Below are 18,054 nucleotides of genomic sequence, written 5' to 3'. Positions count from 1 at the left end.
CATATTTTTAAGATAGAACTGACTAAACTGTTTATTTGATAAAATGTAGTAGATGAAAAAAAGGATAGGAATCACTGGTGTAAATAAACAGTGTCGAGTGCCAAAACTAGCTCCGCCCTTCTCCGTTCGACGCAAGCTGCGGAAGTGAGGAAAAGAAAGCGACCGCTAAGCTGCAGACAGGCTTCCGGTGTGGCGTCGCAAAGAGACCGTAAATGGGAGAACCCAGGTTGGCCCCTCCCCCATGATGGGCGGAATTGGGGAGTAACAGATGCCAATGGCCAGCGATTCTTCGGGCACTCACCCAATGGCTCTGGAACTGGGCGGAGTCCTGCGGCACGAGGCTTGTCCCCACGCGGTGCGGGGAGTTTACCGCAAACCTTTGGCAATTCTGTTGCCAGGCTTCGGTTATTCTGCGGAGGGCTTTGGCACTTTGCCGACGTGGGAAGAAGTTGTGCCGAGAACTTGGGCTTTGAATTGGAAGTGCTGGAGCAAGACCTGGCCCCAGAGTTATGGGGCCGGCGCCTGCGGGAGCGCAGAATCGCGGAGCTGCTGGGGAGCCAGAGGTGGGTGAGCTGTCTGGGAGGAAAGAGGGCTTTCCACGTGCCAGAGGTGGCAGAGACTGGCAGCTCGCCGGCGAGGGGCGCGAAGGCGCTCCCTTCTGGAAGAGCCTTATTCCACCACGTTTCCAGTCTAGGGCACCGAGACACTCAGGGGACATGGAACCTGGCGTTATTTGGATAGAAGCAGTAAAGCTTATTGAGCTTACTCCTTCGAGAGCTGTGCACCTGGAAGTTGAGGAGACCTAACCAGGTCATTTTCCTAACCAGGTCTTCCTCGTTGTCATTGTGCGAGATCTAACTTCTTGTGCCCGGTTCTGTCCTCGCCCCTGTAACAGAGGGCACATGGTGGTGCTTCTGGAACCTTTCAGTAGGGCTCTCACCCCTGTAGGACCGTGGAGTGGGGGCGGGGCCCAGGGCTGTAGGGGAGAAGGTTTGGGATCCTGCAGACCAGGGTGTGAAGCCTGCTTACAGAATAGGTCTATTAAGTGTGGAATCTTGAGCTCAGGGAATTCCCTTCAAGTGTACATTTTCTGCCGGGATTACTGAGGATTGGATGATTTACAGAGGCAGTAGGTCCTAGTTCTTTCCAACACTGACCACTTATACTGATGTAATCTATAGTCAGGGCTTCCTGACAGGGGTAGAGCCTGGCAGGATTTGGATAGAGCAAGAGTGGAGACGGCATTTGCAGATTCCCAGGAGTAACCCAGAAAAAGAGGAAGCTCCCTGATGCATATACCGGAAATACAAGGAGCTCAAGCATTGCTTAGGTCAGGGCTCAGTGAACAACTAACCCTACCCCCAACTCCAGGCAGGGCTCCATGCTAGTGCTGTCACATAGACAAGGAGGCCTCAACTCAAGGAGTTTTCAGCCTAGAGCTCAGTAATGTTCTTCTAAGTAATGATAATCCGAGTTTTACAGTCTGACTCCCATTCAAAAGAGTGAAAAGGAGCCTGTGAAGCTTTTGCCCACATCCTATCATGGTGGCACTTCAGGCAGTGGATGCTAGACATCTGTGACCTCACAGTGGCTGCTCTCCTCACTGGCCACAGGTGATGGAACTAGCTCTGGAAGGCACAGGCAAGGAGGGAAAGAAGGAGTCCTCAAAGAAGCATGCCTTGGCTGGGTCTCCAGTGGAGGGCTTCCTGCAACCAGTGAAGCTTAGCCGGGCAGAACTGTATAAGGAGCCTACCAATGAGGAGCTGACTCGCCTTCGGGAGACTGAGAGTCTCTTCCACTCCAGCTTGCTTCGTTTACAGGTACTATTGGGTGGCTGGGGCTTCAGTTAGAGGGGTGGGCCCGGGACCCTGAGGCTGAAGGACTCTTCCCTGTCTTTTCTTTCAGGTAGAGGAGCTACTAAAGGAAGTGAGGCTACCAGAGAAGAAGAAGGAGCGGATCGATGCTTTCCTACGGGAGGTCAACCAGCGGGTCCTGAAGGTGCCTTCAACTCCTAAGACAGAGGTAAGACAGGTAGTGTGAAGAAATGGAAAGCCCTGGAGAGGTCCTCAGTTTGGGCATCTGAAACAGGGCCTGCACTTCTCCAGAGGGGGTGGGGTGCTAGGGAGCTCATTTTCACTGCCAGGAGGCTCAACTGGAAGTATAGTCAACCATGTGTTCGTTTGTTCAGCAAACACTTATGTTCCTTGCAGTAGTTGTATTCTTAGGATACGTCAGTGAACAAAGCGGTCTATTTTCTAGTGCTGGGCTTATGGATAGTAGAAAATAACCGTGGCAGGTAAACTGTGTGGCAGTGTTAGAAAGTGGTAAGCACTATGGCAAAAGAGAAAGGGCAAGGTAAGGGGATTATGGGGATATCAGAGAATGGGAGTGGTTTGCAATTTTAAATAGGATGGTTGAGGTAGGCCTCATTGAAGTGACATTAGGGTGAAGATTTGAAGGACGTGAGTCAGCCATATAGATATCTAAGGGAGGAAGAGCATGCCAGGAAGGGGAAATAGCCAACACCAAAGGCTCAAAGGCAGGAGTAAGTCTGGCATGTTCCTTGGATTGAATGAGGAGAAAATAGGAGATGCGTTCAGAAAGGCAAAAAGGCAGTGGAGGAAGGAGGCATTTCATGCAGGGCCTTGTACACTGAAACAAGGACTTTGGCTGTTGCTCTGGGTGAAATGAGAAACCACTGATGGGACATTTTTTGGTAAAGCAGTGATGTGATCTAACTTCATTTTAAAAACGTTCATTCAGCTCTAGCTGCCATCTTGCGTCCCCGCGTGTGTGCACCTAATCTCAGCTGGTCCGCCCGAGACTCCCTGAGCACCAGCCCTATTCCCCCTCTCGGTCCCATTTCTGCTCCAACAAGATGAAAGAAACTATCATGAACCAGGAGAAACTCGCCAAACTGCAAGCACAAGTGCGCGTTGGTGGGAAAGGAACTGCTCACCGGAAGAAGAAGGTGTTTCATAGAACAGCTACAGCAGATGATAAGAAACTTCAGTTCTCCTTAAAGAAGTTAGGGGTAAACAATATCTGTGGTATTGAAGAAGTGAATATGTTCACAAACCAAGGAACAGTGATCCACTTTAACACCCCCAAAATTCAGGCATCGCTGGCAGTGAACACTTCCACCATTCCAGGCCATGCTGGGACAAAGCAGCTGACAGAAATGCTACCCAGTATCTTAAACCAACTTGGTGCAGACAGTCTGACTAGTTGAAGAAGACTGGCTGAAGCTCTGCCCAAACAATGTGTGGATGGAAAAGCACCACCTGCTACCGGAGAGGAGGATGATGATGAAGTTCCAGATCTTGTGGGGAATTGTGATGAAGCTTCCAAGAATGAAGCAAACTGAATTGAGTCAACTTCTGAAGAAGATAAAACTTGAAGAAGTTACTGGGAGCTGCTATTTTATATTATGACTGCTTTTAAATTTTGTTCATGGATCTGATAAAATCTAGATCTCTAATATTTTTAAGCCCAAGCCCCTTGGACACTGCAGCTCTTTTCAGTTTTTGCTTATACATAATTCATTCTTTGCAGCTAATTAAGCTGAAGAAGCCTGGGAATAAAGTTTGAAACAAAGGTCTCCAGTGGAGGGCTTTGCCTAGGGAAAAAAAAACCAAAAAACGTTCACTCAGACTGTTGTGTTGAAAGTAGAATGGAGGGGCGCCTGGGTGGCTCAGTCCATTAAGCGTCTGCCTTCAGCTCAGGTCCTGATCCCAGGGTCCTGGGATCGAGCCCCGCATCGGGCTCCTTGTTCAGCAGGGAGCCTGATTCTCCCTCTGCCCGCCACTCCCCCGCTTGTGCTCATGCTCTCTCTCTGACAAATAAATAAAATCTTCAAAAAAAAAAAAAAGAAAGTAGAATGGAGGGGGATAAAGGTAAAATCAGGGAGACTAGTTAGAAACCTATTATGTGGTGATCATCTGGAAAGTGGTGGCATCTCAGACTAGGATGGAGAAGTAAAGAAGTGGTCAGTGTCTGGATGCTCTTGAAGGTGAAATGGGTGTTCTTAACGGAGATGAGTCAAGGTGATTTGAATGTTTTGGGCTTGAGCAACTAGTGTGAAGTTGCCTTAATGAGGGGGACATGTTTACAGAAAGAGCAGGAGTTTGTTTTCAAATGTGTTGATGTGTTTAATTTGAGATGTCTACTAGACATCAAGGAGGACACGTCAGGAAGGCAATCAGATTACTGTGTATCACTGTCTCTTTCCCCACAGCTGACTGACCAGACCTGGCTCCCAGCTGGGGTTCGAGTACCCCTTCACCAAGTGCCCTACACCGTGAAGGGCTGTTTCCACTTCCTGCCACCAGCCCAGGTCACTGTTGTGGGCAGCTACCTTCTGGGTACCTGCGTCCGGCCGGACATCAACGTGGACATGGCAGTGACCATGCCCAGGGTGAGGTCCAGTATTTGGGGGATGAGGTCCTGTTCTTCACCACCTACAAATTCCTGGGTCCCTCTTTCTTTCCCACCTGTCACTTGCCAGAGAGTTGAAATCTGAACTGGAAATCAAAAGAGCAGGGGTGCCTGGGTGGCTCAGTTGGTGAAGCATCTGCCTTCGGCTCAGTCGTAATCCCAGGGTCCTGGGATCAAGCCCCACATTGGGCTCCTGGCTTAGTGGGGAGCCTGCTTCTCCCTCTCCCCCCTGTTTGTGCGCACTCTCTCTCTCCAATAAATAAATAAAATCTTTAATGACAACAACAAACAAACAAAGAAACAAAATTTGCTCTTCTGCTGTCTTCTTGAGGGCAGCTTAAATGTGCCCTTGGGTCAGTTGCTGCCGTTTGAACTTTGCCTTCCTCATCTGAGAACTAACTATATTGTTGTTAGTCCTGGTTCAGACACTCTGGCCAGCAAAGATCCCTGAGGTTTCTAAACTGTGTTGCACGTTGGCTTCATCCTGGCCCCTAAGTTCTCTAACAACAAGCACTTATGTGCCTGGTCGTCTCTCCCTTCTTCTGACCCTCACCAGGAGATCCTACAGGACAAGGATGGGTTGAACCAGCGCTACTTCCGCAAGCGTGCTCTCTACCTGGCCCACTTGGCTCACCACCTGGGCCAAGACCCCTTTTTCGGCAGTATTCGCTTCTCCTACACCAGGGGCTGCCACCTGAAACCCTCACTGCTGCTTCGGCCACATGGTGAGAGGCACACACTGGGCTGAAGGCACAGTCTGGGGTGACAGATCTAGTGGGGGAGGTGTGGGGACCTCAAGTCCAAGGTGAGGAGTTTGGGCCTCAAGTTTGAAGTGGAAGGTATAAGGACCTCAGATTCTAAGGTGGGAGGACGTGGGCCCTCACGGAGGAGGAGAGTGGTCCAGGGGCCCACCTGGCAGGATCTCAGCACTCCCTGTTTCCCCCCAGGGAAGGATGAGCGCCTGGTCACTGTACGTCTGCATCCGTGCCCTCCACCTGACTTCTTCCGTCCGTGCCGCTTGTTGCCATCTAAGAACAATGTGCGTTCTGCCTGGTACCGAGGGCAGAGTCCCCCAGGGGATGGTAAGCAGGCAGTGGTATCCAGGTGGAGCTGAAGGGAAAGATGTTGGGATTTCTCCTCCCATGGCTTCCCCTCTCCCACAGGTAGCCCAGAGCCTCCCACCCCCCACTATAACGCATGGGTCCTGCAGGACGTGACCCTTGAGTCCCACGTGCAGCTGCTGTCTACTGTCCTGGGTTCAGCCTTGGGGCTGAGGGATGGTGTGGCACTTCTGAAGGTCTGGCTGCGGCAGCGGGAACTGGACAAGGTGAGTTGGGAGTGGCCCAGCTTCCCTGCCTCACTGAGTGGCGGGCTGGGCCTGAACTTGGGCCTCTCTCTCTCCATCTCTTTTTCAGGGCCTGGGAGGGTTCAGTGGGTTCCTTGTCTCCATGCTGGTTGTTTTCCTTGTGTCCACACGCAAGATCCACACCACTATGAGCGGCTACCAAGTCCTGAGGAGTGTGTTGCAGTTTCTGGGTAAGGTGGCTAGACCCAGAAAGGCCAAGGGTTCCACTCTTCCTGTGAATCCTCTCATCCTATCAGGGATCATTCAGTTTCTTGCCATCAGACAATTGAGCAAACTGAATTTTAGAGGCAGGCAGTTGCAGCCACCTGACCAGAGGGAGAGTGTCATTAGGGCTGGGTCCCCTGGGAAAGGATACCTTCTGACACACCCACCTTCTCTGGCTCACTTCAGCCACCACAGATTTGACAGTCAACGGGATCAGCTTATGTCTCAGCTCAGATCCCTCCTTGGTGAGTGGGGCAGGGCTGGGTCTGGGCAAGGAGGCTTGAAGGTAAGGCCCCAACCCTGACTGGCTTCTCTCTGTGCCAGCCGGCCCTGGCTGACTTCCACCAGGCCTTCCCTGTTGTCTTCCTGGACTCCTCAGGCTATCTCAACCTCTGTGCTGATGTTACTGCCTCTACTTACCACCAGGTACCAATTGTCCCCCACTCCTGGGTACCCCTGATGTCCCAGTCCAGATTCTGTCCCTTCTGCCAGTCCCAGAGCCCCAGCAACTCCTCTCCAAAGAGCTTAGGTCAGGCATGTCTCTTGGTCTGAGCCCTCAGGTCAATGAAGGGAGGGGTATAGTGGTGATAGTCTCACATGTGAGTTCCCTGTTTATCTTGTGGCCGCAGGTACAGCATGAGGCACGGCTGTCTATGGCATTGCTGGACGGTAGAGCTGATGACAGATTCCAGCTTCTGTTGATGACTCCCAAACCCATGATCCGGGCTTTTGACCACGTCTTGCAGTAAGTTTAGGGCTAGCAGGCTATGTCAGTGGGTCCTTTTCCCTGGGGCTACAGTGATGGGGCAGAGGTGCTCAGGTCAGTGTTCAGATCTTCCTCATTTTGGGGTGGGAGGTGGTCTTTGGGGTCAGCAGCAGCTCATTCTGTCTCTTTGTCCCTCTGTGCCCCTCTAGTCTCCATCCACTGAGTCGCCTACAGGCAGCATGTCACCGGCTAAAGCTGTGGCCAGAGCTGCAGGATCTTGGTGGGGACTATGTTTCAGCTGCTTTGGGCTCCTTGACCACCCTCTTGGAGCAGGGTCTGGGGTCCCGCCTGCACCTGCTGGCCCACTCTCGGCCCCCAGTGTCAGAGGTGAGGTGCTGTGGGTTGGAGAGTTTGTGGGCTTAAAGGGGACTAGATCCAGGGTCCCAGGGGATACAAAAGACACACCATTCTTCTAGCTAGATCTTTCTTTTTTTTTTAATTTTTTTTTAAAGATTTTATCCATTAGGGGCGCCTGGGTGGCTCAGTCGTTAAGCGTTTGCCTTTGGCTCAGGTCATGATCCCAGCGTCCTGGGATTGAGTCCCACATCAGGCTCCCTGCTCAGCGGGAAGCCTGCTTCTCCCTCGCCCACTCCCCCTGCTTGTGTTCCTGCTTTCGCTGTCTCTGTCTCTGTCAAATAAATAAATAAAATCTTAAAAAGGAAAAAAAAAAAGATTTTATCCATTAGAGAGAGAGTGTGTGCGTGTGCGAGCAGGGGGAGGGGCAGAGGCAGAGGGAGAAGCAGGCTCCTCACTGAGCAAGGAGCCTGATGTGGGGCTTGATCCCAGGACCCTGGGATCACGACCTGAGCTGAAGGCAGACGCTTAACTGACTGAGCCACCCAGGCGCCCCTAGATCTTTCTACCTAGTTGGAAAGTGGGTTTCTAGACGAAACTGGGGCATTCTTGGGTTGAGTTCAGCTTTTTTAAACCCTGTAGTGGGACATCAGCCAAGATCCACCGAAGCACAGAGACTCTGGGACCCTGACCCTGGGATTGCTCCTCCGGCCTGAGGGGCTGACCAGTGTCCTTGAACTGGGTCCAGAGGCCAACCAGCCTGAGGTGAGGAGCCCTGGAGTCTGGGGGATGATTTGGCCCTGTCTTGGGAAGTCCACGCTGGGTACTGGCAGAAGTGGTGTGGATTATCCTCATGCCACTTGGATTGCAGCCTGTCAGGGATTTTTGACAGAGCCCATCTTTGTTGATTTCTTCTACCACCCATTGCCTTTTCTCAGGCTGCTGACTTCCGCCAGTTCTGGGGATCTCGCTCAGAGCTTCGGCGTTTCCAGGATGGAGCCATTCGGGAAGCTGTGGTCTGGGAGGCAGCCTCTATGGCCCAGAAGCGCCTTATTCCCCACCAGGTGGTCACTCACCTTTTGGCACTGTGAGTGTTAGCATCTGGTTGCTAGGAAGCAGCCATGGACTGGGGAGCCTTTTAGGAGGGTCTGGCCCGGGCTTTGGGCTGAGCAGCTAATGTCCAGTAGCTTACTCCAATAGGCTCAATGCCCACACTGACTTTGTGCTGTCCCCCTTTCCCAGCCATGCCAACATCCCAGATACCTGTGTCCACTATGTGGGGGGCCTTCTGGACGCATTGATCCAAAGCCCAAAAGAGGTAAGGGTCGTGTGTCAGGGCTGGGGTCAAGGCCAGGGGTTGCAGAGCAGCCTGGGCGGTGGAATCAGGTAGTGGGGGGAGAGCACGTGCAACCTCAGCCAGACTGCACTTCCCATAGCGTCCAGCAGAGGGGGTGCTGGCTCTACGGCAGCCTGAGCTGCGGCAAAATCCCAGGCGGTGGTGGTGGGCTTGGGGTGGGGGGGTTCTGTAGGGTCCTGGTCTCCTGACTGTGTTCTCCTTCTCAGACCTCCAACACAGGTGAGGAGGCCCTGGCAGCAGCCGTGCGTTGCTATGATGACCTCAGCCGCCTGCTGTGGGGGCTGGAAGGTCTCCCGCTGACTGTGTCTGCTGTGCAGGGAGCTCACCCAGTGCTGCGCTACACTGAGGTGAGGTGCAAGGGGACAGGGAGCCCTTTCTGCTTGGTGACCCCTCGCCTCCTCCCCGCCCACCCAGTATTCCCCCTTCCAATTCCTGTGTTCACTCTCTCCCAGTCCGGGGCCCCTTCCTCAGCCCTGCTTCTTCCATAGGTGTTCCCACCTACCCCAGTCCGGCCAGCTTACTCCTTCTACGAGCAGTTTCGAGAGCGGGCCTCGCTGTTACCCCGGCCCGACAAGCCCTGTCCAGCGTACGTGGAGCCCATGACCGGTGAGGAGCCTCTTTCTTGGGAGGGATGAGAGGAACCTTTCCCACTCCAGCCCACAGTCTTAAGACCTCTTACTTTTCTTCCTAGTGGTATGTCACCTGGAGGGCAGTGGTCAGTGGCCACAGGACGCTGAGGCCATACGGCGGGTCCGAGCTGCCTTTCAGCTGCGCCTGGCGGAGCTGCTAACACAACAGCATGGGCTGCAGTGTCGAGCCACAGCCACGCACACGGATGTCCTCAAGGTTAGGCTGGGGCAGGGTCGGGATTCCCCAGGGAGGGAGGAGCTGGGGTGTGAGCGTGCTCCAGGCTGACCCGTATCTCCCACCTCACACCCTCTTTCAACAGGATGGGTTCGTATTCCGGGTTCGTGTGGCCTGTCAGCGGGAGCCCCAGATCCTGAGGGAAATGCGGAGCCCTGAGGGGATGATCTCCTTGAGGGACACACCTGCCTCCCTCCGCCTGGAGAGGGACACGAGGCACTTGCCCCTGCTCACCAGCGCCTTGCACGGGTATGATCACCTGTTTCTCTGGGAGGCCACATGGTGTAATGGGGATATGAGTTATGGAGTCAGACAAATTCTAGAACCCTCGCCCGGCCGCTTCACTGGCTATGTCCTTCTGGGCAGGACCTTATTTCTCATCTCTAAAATGGGAATTTTATAGGACCAACCTGTTGGCGTTAGTCAGGGATACGTGAGATCCTGTATAGAATGTGTTAGCACAGAGGGTAACTTTGGGTAAAGGCTGGGTCGATGGTGGTGGTGGAGCTGAAATACTGTTCTTGGGCCCTCAGGGCCTGAGGCTCATTGCCACTACGCCCTTCCCCCTCCACAGGCTCCAGCAGCAGCACCCGGCCTTCTCAGGTGTGGCACGGCTGGCCAAGCGGTGGGTGCGCGCCCAGCTTCTGGGTGAGGGGTTCACTGATGAGAGCCTGGACCTGCTGGTTGCTGCTCTTTTCCTGCACCCTGAGCCCTTCACCCCTCCCAGGTGATTCCCTCCATCTTTTCCCTAGCCAGAAAGTTCCCCTTGGGGCCAGTTTTCATCCCTTAGGCTGTACCTTCAGTCCAAATGGGAGAGGGTAGCTGAAACAGGTGATGGAAGGGGTTCTGAGACAATCCCTGCCGAGGGGTCTAGGGTGTCTAGACCATGGGGTAAGCCCTGGGATGTGTGGTTGGGCCCAGACTCTTTGCTCACTCTTTCTTCTCAGCTCCCCACAGGTGGGCTTCCTTCGCTTCCTTTTTTTGGTGTCAACCTTTGATTGGAAGAACAACCCCCTTATTGTCAACCTCAACAACGAGCTCACTGGTAAGTGGTAGGACTGGGGTCCGACTCCCGCAGGACCGACGGTTTGTGAAGTGCAGAGTGGGGCACATGGGGTTTTCCCTGTCAGTCTGCAAGGTGTTTGTGTGTGTGCGCCTTCCTCCTCACAGATATTTGTGCCTGACCCCGCCGGCCTTGGGGTGGGGAATTACGAGGAGGAGGAGGCCCAGTTGAAGGCTTTAGCGAGTTCTGAGGCTGTAGAGCTATGGTTTGCTCACATGACGATCAGAAACAGGATGGACTAGGGGTGGTAAGAAGGCTACCTGGTGGGGGCTGTGAAGGGGAGAGGAGAGTAGAAAGGGGACCCTGAACACCAGGTGAGAAGTCTTGTGGGGAGCAGGGAAGGGCCCAGATTAGAGTAGATGCCCAGACCTCTTAGGGAGTGGGGGTGATGATTTCCCGTTGTAACATGAGGAGCTCCTGGTCCCAGCAGAGAGGAGGGTGTCAGCTTCCTAATTCCCCAGGTGTGTGGGAGCATAGGGTGGGAGGGGGTCAGGGGCAGGCCTCAGCTTGTGCAAGCCCGGAAACTAGACTGGGGTGCCAGGCAGTGGAAAATTCTGCCTCTGGCCTGAGCTTAGGAGTTTAGTGCCCCACCCAGTGGAGGCAAACATGGTATCCTTTTCATTGCCTTTGTCTCTTGGGGGAGGGCCGTCGGAAAAATCCCTGTGATGGGCCACCAGAAGACCTGGGGCAGTAGAGCATGTCCGGGGAAAGGAGCAGGCTGACCCAGGACCCCCTCTTGTTCACAGTGGAGGAGCAGGGGGAGATCCGCAGTGGCTTCCTGGCGACTCGGACAGAACTCCCGATCATGGTCATCGTTACCCCACAGGATCGTAAAAACTCTGTATGGACACAGGATGGACCCTTGCCCCAGGTGCAATCCCATCCCTACCTCCAAATTTGTGTTTTTATTCCGCCAAGGAAAAGTAGGCCCAGCCTGGCCTAAGAGAGACCCATGGTTAGGTCTGATCTATTTGATGTATGTGTACCCCCCAGGTCCTACAGCAGCTTGTGGTCCTGGCAGCTGAGGCCTTGCCTGTCCTAGAGAAGCAGCTGATGGATCCCCGGGGCCCTGGGGACATCAGGGTAAGCCCCTGACCAAGAGTGGCTCTGGGGTTCTGGGGATTCTGCCTTTGAACACTGGAAGTCTGGAGCTGTAGGGGCTGTCACAGGACGCTCTGTCCCCTGGTTTGGCGAGACTGAATCCAGAGAGGGCATTGGAGCTGCCCACGGTGCCTGACAGTGGGGGAGCCTGCAGGAGAACCAGGGCCCTGGCTCTCTCCAACCCTCACGCTCCTAGCCTGTGTTCCTCCTGATAGCGTGAAGCCGACCCCAGCTGGGGCTTGGTGTTCCCCCTTTCAGATGAGCATTTGGGCCCATAAGTGGGGCCGGGGGTGGGGGAGGTCAGACAAAAGGGAAGGAGGAAAGCGAGGTGGGCATGTAGAAGGCTTTGTGGTCCAGTTCCCAACTCCCAGTGGGCTCTGCTGACCCCTCCCTACCCTTCCTCAGACAGTGTTCCGGCCACCCTTGGATATGTATGATGTGCTGATCCGCCTGTCTCCCCGCCACATCCCCCGGCACCGCCAAGCCGTGGACTCCCCAGCTGCCTCCTTCTGCCGTGGCCTGCTCAGCGAGCCGGGGCCCTCTTCCCTGATGCCTGTGCTGGGCTATGACCCTCCTCAGCTCTATCTGGCACAGCTCAGGGTAGGCCCTAAAGGGCTGACTACACCTGGGGAGGGGACTTCCAGGTGAACCTGGGGCCATGGAGGTGACTCTCAGGTGTCCCCCTGTGGTCTTATCTGTGTCCTGCCCTTTCCTAGGAGGCCTTTGGGGACCTGGCCCTTTTCTTCTATGACCAGCATGGTGGCGAGGTGATCGGTGTTCTCTGGAAGCCCAGCAGCTTCCAGCCCCAGCCCTTCAAGGTGTGCTGGCTGGTGATAACCGTGTGTTCAAGTGTGTACGTGCGGTTCCATGTGGGCACGCCTGTCTGTATGGGGCGTGCTCTGTGAGTGACCGTGGGTCAGGTGTGAAGCATGTGTCCCGCGGGTCTGTCTCCTCTGCTGCCGCTCCCCTCCGCCCCCTGCGTGTTGTCTCTGGTGTGCCTTTGTGATGCCTCGGCCCACGTTTCTCTGCTTCCCCTAGGCCTCCAACACAAAGGGGCGCATGGTGATGTCGCAAGGTGGGGAGCTGGTGATGGTGCCCAATGTGGAAGCGATCCTGGAGGACTTGGCCGTCCTGGGTGAGGGCCTGGTACAGGCCGTGGAGGCCCGAAGTGAGAGGTGGACCGTGTGATCTCCAGCCCTAGGAGCAGGCTATAGGTGACAGCAGGACTTCAGGCCTCTGGAGTAAGATGTCAATGGCATGACCTCCACCCTTGCTACGTACAGATCCTTCGTGGAGTACCTGCTGGCCTGAACACACTGAAATGTTCCCCCAAAGAAGCCCTGCCCCAGTTTTCTGTCTGACACCTCAGCATTGGGGCGGGGGCCTGGTATCCTACAGAGTCCCCTGGGCCTGTCTGAACTCCCAGAAGAGGAGGGTGAGCCAGCTCAGAGAGGGAACTAAATGGACCCAGGAGATCCATCCACCTGACAGCCCTGGCCCGGGCTTCTTTTGGTCGTCTTAGGATGTTTCCGAAGCTTGGAGAGGAGGACATGTACCCAGGGCTGAGGCTCTGTCTCCTTTCCATTGCCAGGATATGTGCCTAGACCTTGGTATGCCCTTCAGTGCAGGGTCAGGCCTTTAAATAGGGCCCAGAGAAGGTGAGGTACTTGCTGAGGGTCCCAGAATTCCAGCCTTGAGCAGGGTACTGTTGCTTTCCAGGGAAAAGCACAGAGGACGGAAGGGGCTGGCTGGGTGAAGGGGCGAGGGGGAGAGCAGCTGCTCTAGCCCAGGAGAGCTGCAGAGAGCACTGAGTGCTGCCCTGGCCGCTCAGTGTCTCAGTCCCGCCGGCTCCGTGCCCCTGCCCGTTCGTGTCCCAAACTGCCCCCCTGCGTCCCTGCAGCAGGCGTGCGGAGGGGAGCAGGACCCCAGGCCCGCTCCCCAGGAGCTCTCTGTGCCAGGGCAGGGTGGGAGGATGCCACCTCCTTTTAGCCTGGTCCACACCCCACTTTGGCAGCCTCTCCCGCCCCTGTCTCCCCTAATCCTGATGTTTTTCCAGACTTGGCTCAAACAGTGCCTCCTCCTCCAACCCTTCTCCTGCCCCCAGCCTCAGGTGCTCTTTCTCGCTGAAACATCGAGCAATTATTGTCTGTTCAGTTTACTTCATAGTCGCATACAGTGGCGTGAACCCTTCTGTTGTCCGAAACTTGGATTTAAAATTAAATCACTTAATTTCCCCATGTTCTTGGCTTTTCTCCCTTTTCCTCCTGGTGTTAAACAAGTCTCCTACATGTAAGGTCTTTGGGGACAGGTGACATGTTTGAACATAGATTTCTTGGCGCCTTCGTGGCACCAAAGACAGTGCTGTGCTCACGGAGGCTACAGGTGTGTACAGAAGGGCCGATGGGAGAAGCAGGGCCACAGAAGACCTTAGGGAAAAGGGAGTCATGATTTGTACTCTGCCTAGAGTGGGCGGGGTGGGGATGGTGAGAGCTGCAGGGGGCGTTCATGGAGCGCTTGGTAAATGCGGGGCGCTCTCAGGTATTTTCCGTATCTTCTGCGTGGGAGCGTGCTCACACAGTAATACCAGCCCCGTGAAGGATGCGCTTTGACTTCTCATCGTCTAAATGAGGGAGCAGGTTCAGCAGCAGGCAGGCGCTCGGCTGCCTGGCTGTTAGGCTTCATCCTCAAGACGGTAAGCCACATATGGGGACCCTGATCTCCTTTTGTCCCAATTCTGTGAGTCTTTGTGAACCTGTGCCGGTCCCTACCTGTTACTGTCATGGGATTAGAAATGGGCATAGAGAATACATTGATGGGCTGCGTGAGCTGGGGGCTGCATCTCCCTGTGCCGTTGATTCACGAACTCCAAATGGAAGCCCGCAAGGCTTTATTGTCAGGGAAAGAAATGCAGTTCCAGCCCTCACGGACTTTGGGTCTGTGGTTGTCCCTGGCTGCTCCTCACTTACTTTTCTCCACAGTCCGTCCCTAGGCTCTGAGGAGGGATGGTGCTGGCCTGTTTCAGACTGTCCTGCTTCATCCATGGGTCAGCTTCAGTCCTTGGCTTCTGGCCTTTTCACAAAGCCAGTTCTAGGTGATCCCAGTGTGGGAAGGAACAGAATCTGCCCCCAGGTAAAACTGCAGCAGGTGGCTCCGAGAGGTGCAGACAGTGGTCCCACTCAGGAGATGAGCCCTGGCCCTGCTATGTCCCCATGCATCCCCGGGCAGGTCACTTCCCCTTGCTGGGCTCAGCCTTCCCACCTTGAAAATGGGCATGGTAATGGCTTTGTCAGGTGCACAATGTGGCAAGGGAGGAGGGCAGAGGACTCAAACCCAAGAAGCTGCGCCATCCTTTCTGCACTCCTTGCTTAGCTTAGGGGACGGGGTGTGGAGAGTGCTGGAAGCCCAGGCTCCCAGTCTCAATCCCTCACATTGCAGCTCCAATCTGTTTTTCTCAGATCTTCTCGGGGAAGTAGGCGAGGAGGCCGGTTGACCTTGGAAGTAGGTGAGGAGGGTGGCCTGAGGAGCTGGAACTTCATTGGAAGGGAAGAAGAGAAGACTAGAAGGAACTGTGTGAGCAAGGGTGTAAGTTACATAGCCCGGTGGGTGTATCTGCCTCTGTGGGCTTCTGCATTTAACTTTGCAGGTGGACGTGGATGGGGTCGGAGTCTGTGTCTGATGTATGGAGTGATGTGTCTGCTCTGTGTTCTGGGGCGTGGACATGTCTGTATGCATTTGTCTGTGTGCACATTTTTGCCTCTAGTTCTGAGTTGCTGTAAAAGGGGAAATCTTTCTTTTTGAAGAGCAAGTCAGGAGAAAAAGCTCTCAGATAAAAGGCAAAAGCTCGATTTTTTCCTGTGGATTTAAAGGCTTTAAAGAAAGCCTTTTCCTTGGGGCTTTGGTTTCCCCAGTTCCGTCAGAGCTTCTAAGCCCTACGTAGTTACATTTAGTGAATTCTCAAAGGGTCCTCTCTTCTGCCTGTGGTATCACCACCTTCTCTAAACCAGAATCCTTCTGGGGCGTGTGGGTGGCGTGGTCAGTTGGTCGTCCGACTTGGTTTCAGCTCAGGTCTTGATCTCAGGGTCATGGGAGTGAGCCCCGGGTCAGGCTCCACACTGAGCGCAGAGTCTGCTTGAGACTCTCTCTCCCTCTCCCTCTGCCCTGCCCATTCGTGCTCTCTCTCCCTAAAATAAATATATCTTTAAGTATAAAACCAGAATCCTTTTAGCTGAAGGCCCTATTTTCTTCTGCCCAGTACCTTACTTTGGAGAAGAAGAGCAAGACCTCAAAGCCTGGGGGTCCTTGCAGCAGGTTACATTCAGTGAAGTCCTGAGGGCTGCTCAGATTTGGGCTAGTCTGAGTGCCCCCACCCCAGTAAATAAACACGTAACCCCCCAACACCCGGTACTTGCTTTGTGAGTCATAGATTAATCCAGGTGAGAGATGAATAGGAGGGGAAGCCTGGGGCACGTGAGTCACCCCTACCCTACTCAGCCTGCTTGCCCCTCCCTCTGCTGCAAAGAGAGAGGAGGGGTTGTGGGGGGAACGGGACTCTTAGACTGCCCACGGCACTAATGGGGACCGGGGTGTTCCAAACCCAGAGGGAGACTCATTTCCCTTTCCTACTTCAGCTTCCGAGAGCAGGATGGGGAGGATAGTTTTTCTGGTTTGCATGAGGCCTAAAGAGGTGTAGAAACTTGTCCAGGGTCACACAGGGGGCTAGGGGTGGAAACCCAGAGAATCTGGGCATCCTGGCTCCAGGCCTTACTGCTGAGCCTGGGCTTTCCTGGAGCCAAGGGCTGGGGTGAGGAGGAATAAAGGAGTGGAGAGCTGAGTTCCAGATCTGGGCAATGGGGCAGAGAGGAGTGCAAAGCCTGGCCCCGTCCCCTGTTCTGGGCCACCTGCCAGCCTTGCTGCTCTCTGCCCACCCAGGGCAGTTGAACGAAGCTGTTATCAGCAAGACCTAGAGGAGCAGAGCCAAGGATAGGGGAGGGGTGGAAGTGTGCACAGTCTGGTCCACCTTAGCTCAAGCCTGAGTCTCCTCTGTCCCCCTAGCCAACAATATGGTATTATAATCAATGAACTTGCCAAGAGACTAGAACTTAATTATTCCAACCACTTAAAAAAGGACAATTATGTGATGGAGGTCTAATTATCGCTACAATGGCAATCATATGGCATAGAGAGATATGGCATCTTGGCCTTTCTCTTATCTGCCCCCACAAAATCTGCACCCCCATCTCCCAATCCATGGGGTCTCCCTGGAGTCCGGTTCCCACTGATCCCAGGTCTAGTGATCCTCAGGAAGTCATACCTGAAGTCTGACTGCAGAACCTCCTGATGTAACCTGTCCCGTCCTTTAGATCCTTCCCCCTGTGATGCCTCTTCCCCGGGGCAGGCAGCTGGTGGCTGCCCTGTAATTAGCACCCAGACTGGGCTGGGATGAGGGGAGAGAATACTGGGCCTCACACATGCCCATGGCCTTTCTGGAACACCAGATGCAGAGCCTCCTTCCACCACCTGTCTCCCATCCGGCCCCCTTCAGACCACAGGCCTCTCAGAGAGCAGTTGTTCTGGGCCCCATCTCAGGTTCAAGTTCCTGTCTTCCCAATTCTTGCCTCCAATTTTAGCTTCTTGCCGACTTGCCCTGTTCACTCTCGCCCCTAAATCCCCAATTCAAACCCTCCTCGCTCCCTATAGGTACCGCCCTGCATCTGGCCTCTTTCCCTCCTCCGTGGCTTCCTTCCAGGCCTCCTGGCCTCAGCCTCTCCCCTCCAACACATCCTCCACTTCGCAGCTGGAAGGATCCTTCCAATGCCTTCCATTAATTGACAAATGGAGACCATACCACTTCCCTGCTTAAAACCCTCAGGTCTCCCATTAGCTTCTGTTCTTAGCAGTGGAACATTTGTCAATTATTGTCCTGTTTAGAACCCTGATATAACATGGTTAAAATACTGTGGTTGAAGCAGGAGGCGGGGCCAGGGCTCTGCCTCCTTGGCGTCCCTCTCCCCATTTCCAGCTGCAGCAGTCGTTGCGAGAGCTTCCTCAGAGCTCTGGGGTTTAAAGAAGCACGGCTTCAATATCTCTGGATCCTCAATAAGGTCCAGGCCCTTAGTACAGAACCCAAGGCCCTTCCTGTGCCACCAGTGTCCCTCCCTGGCTTTCTAAACCCCTGGCAGGCTCTCACCTGGAAGACCCTCCCTAAAATCCCCAGCCAAATGTTTCCTCCTCCAGGAAGCCCTCTGGTTGCCTCAGCCCCCCAAGAGCTCCACGCTCCTTTTGTGGCTATAGGGGCCAGGCAAGTGCCAGGCCCTAATTCAGGCCACCCCCCCGCCCCCAGAAGCCTGTGAGTTTTTCTTTCTCCTCAACCTCTTGTCCTGACCCCTCAACCTCTGAGGCAACCATCCTGGTTCCAGAAGCTTTCCTGCTAGTGAAGAAGGAGATAGGAAAAGAGAAAACCCAGGGGCTACAAGGATCTGATCCCTGAGGTGTGAACCTGAGCCTTCTAGACACCCTAGGCCTGTTTGCAGGGATAGCCTGGTCTGTGTCAGCTCCATGTCACTAACTCCCCTCCCCCTAGGCTGGCATGGAGCAGGCCCAAA

At 54.4% G+C, this 18,054-nt stretch overlaps 1 protein-coding gene and 1 pseudogene across 1 annotated transcript; both read left to right on the top strand.

Annotated features, from left to right (window-relative positions):
- The first annotated feature begins 225 nt into the window (after positions 1 to 225).
- NOL6 (nucleolar protein 6) lies at positions 226 to 13,689 on the top strand. Its single transcript, XM_006734602.3, has 26 exons — positions 226 to 563; positions 1,614 to 1,820; positions 1,906 to 2,022; positions 4,238 to 4,417; positions 4,994 to 5,162; positions 5,385 to 5,519; positions 5,601 to 5,764; positions 5,853 to 5,973; positions 6,194 to 6,252; positions 6,332 to 6,433; positions 6,637 to 6,752; positions 6,923 to 7,100; positions 7,710 to 7,832; positions 8,006 to 8,154; positions 8,310 to 8,385; positions 8,631 to 8,771; positions 8,913 to 9,030; positions 9,116 to 9,270; positions 9,374 to 9,537; positions 9,863 to 10,015; positions 10,236 to 10,333; positions 11,098 to 11,222; positions 11,345 to 11,434; positions 11,858 to 12,052; positions 12,169 to 12,270; positions 12,491 to 13,689. The coding sequence occupies exons 1-26, from the start codon at positions 510 to 512 to the stop codon at positions 12,638 to 12,640; spliced, it is 3,441 nt and encodes a 1,146-aa protein (XP_006734665.1). The 5' UTR covers positions 226 to 509; the 3' UTR covers positions 12,641 to 13,689.
- Positions 2,035 to 3,875, top strand: LOC145717045 (transcription factor BTF3 pseudogene; annotated as a pseudogene).
- Positions 13,690 to 18,054: the final 4,365 nt, after the last annotated feature.

The sequence above is a fragment of the Leptonychotes weddellii genome, chromosome 14 (assembly GCF_054177405.1).
Source record: "Leptonychotes weddellii isolate Sample4059 chromosome 14, ASM5417740v2, whole genome shotgun sequence".
NCBI classification, from domain to species: Eukaryota; Metazoa; Chordata; class Mammalia; order Carnivora; family Phocidae; genus Leptonychotes; species Leptonychotes weddellii.
The sequence above is the reverse complement of the archived record's forward strand: the minus strand, read 5'-3'. Positions and strand labels throughout refer to the sequence as shown.

What these genes read in the sequence shown, in the direction of transcription:
- NOL6 (XM_006734602.3), top strand. Translation starts at nt 510, where the DNA reads ATGGGGCCGGCGCCTGCGGGAGCGCAGAATCGCGGAGCTGCTGGGGAG. An exon ending in GGCAGCGGGAACTGGACAAG is followed by an intron (nt 5,765 to 5,852) that starts GTGAGTTGGGAG and finishes TCTCTTTTTCAG; the next exon opens with GGCCTGGGAGGGTTCAGTGG. An exon ending in TCCAGCCCCAGCCCTTCAAG is followed by an intron (nt 12,271 to 12,490) that starts GTGTGCTGGCTG and finishes TGCTTCCCCTAG; the next exon opens with GCCTCCAACACAAAGGGGCG.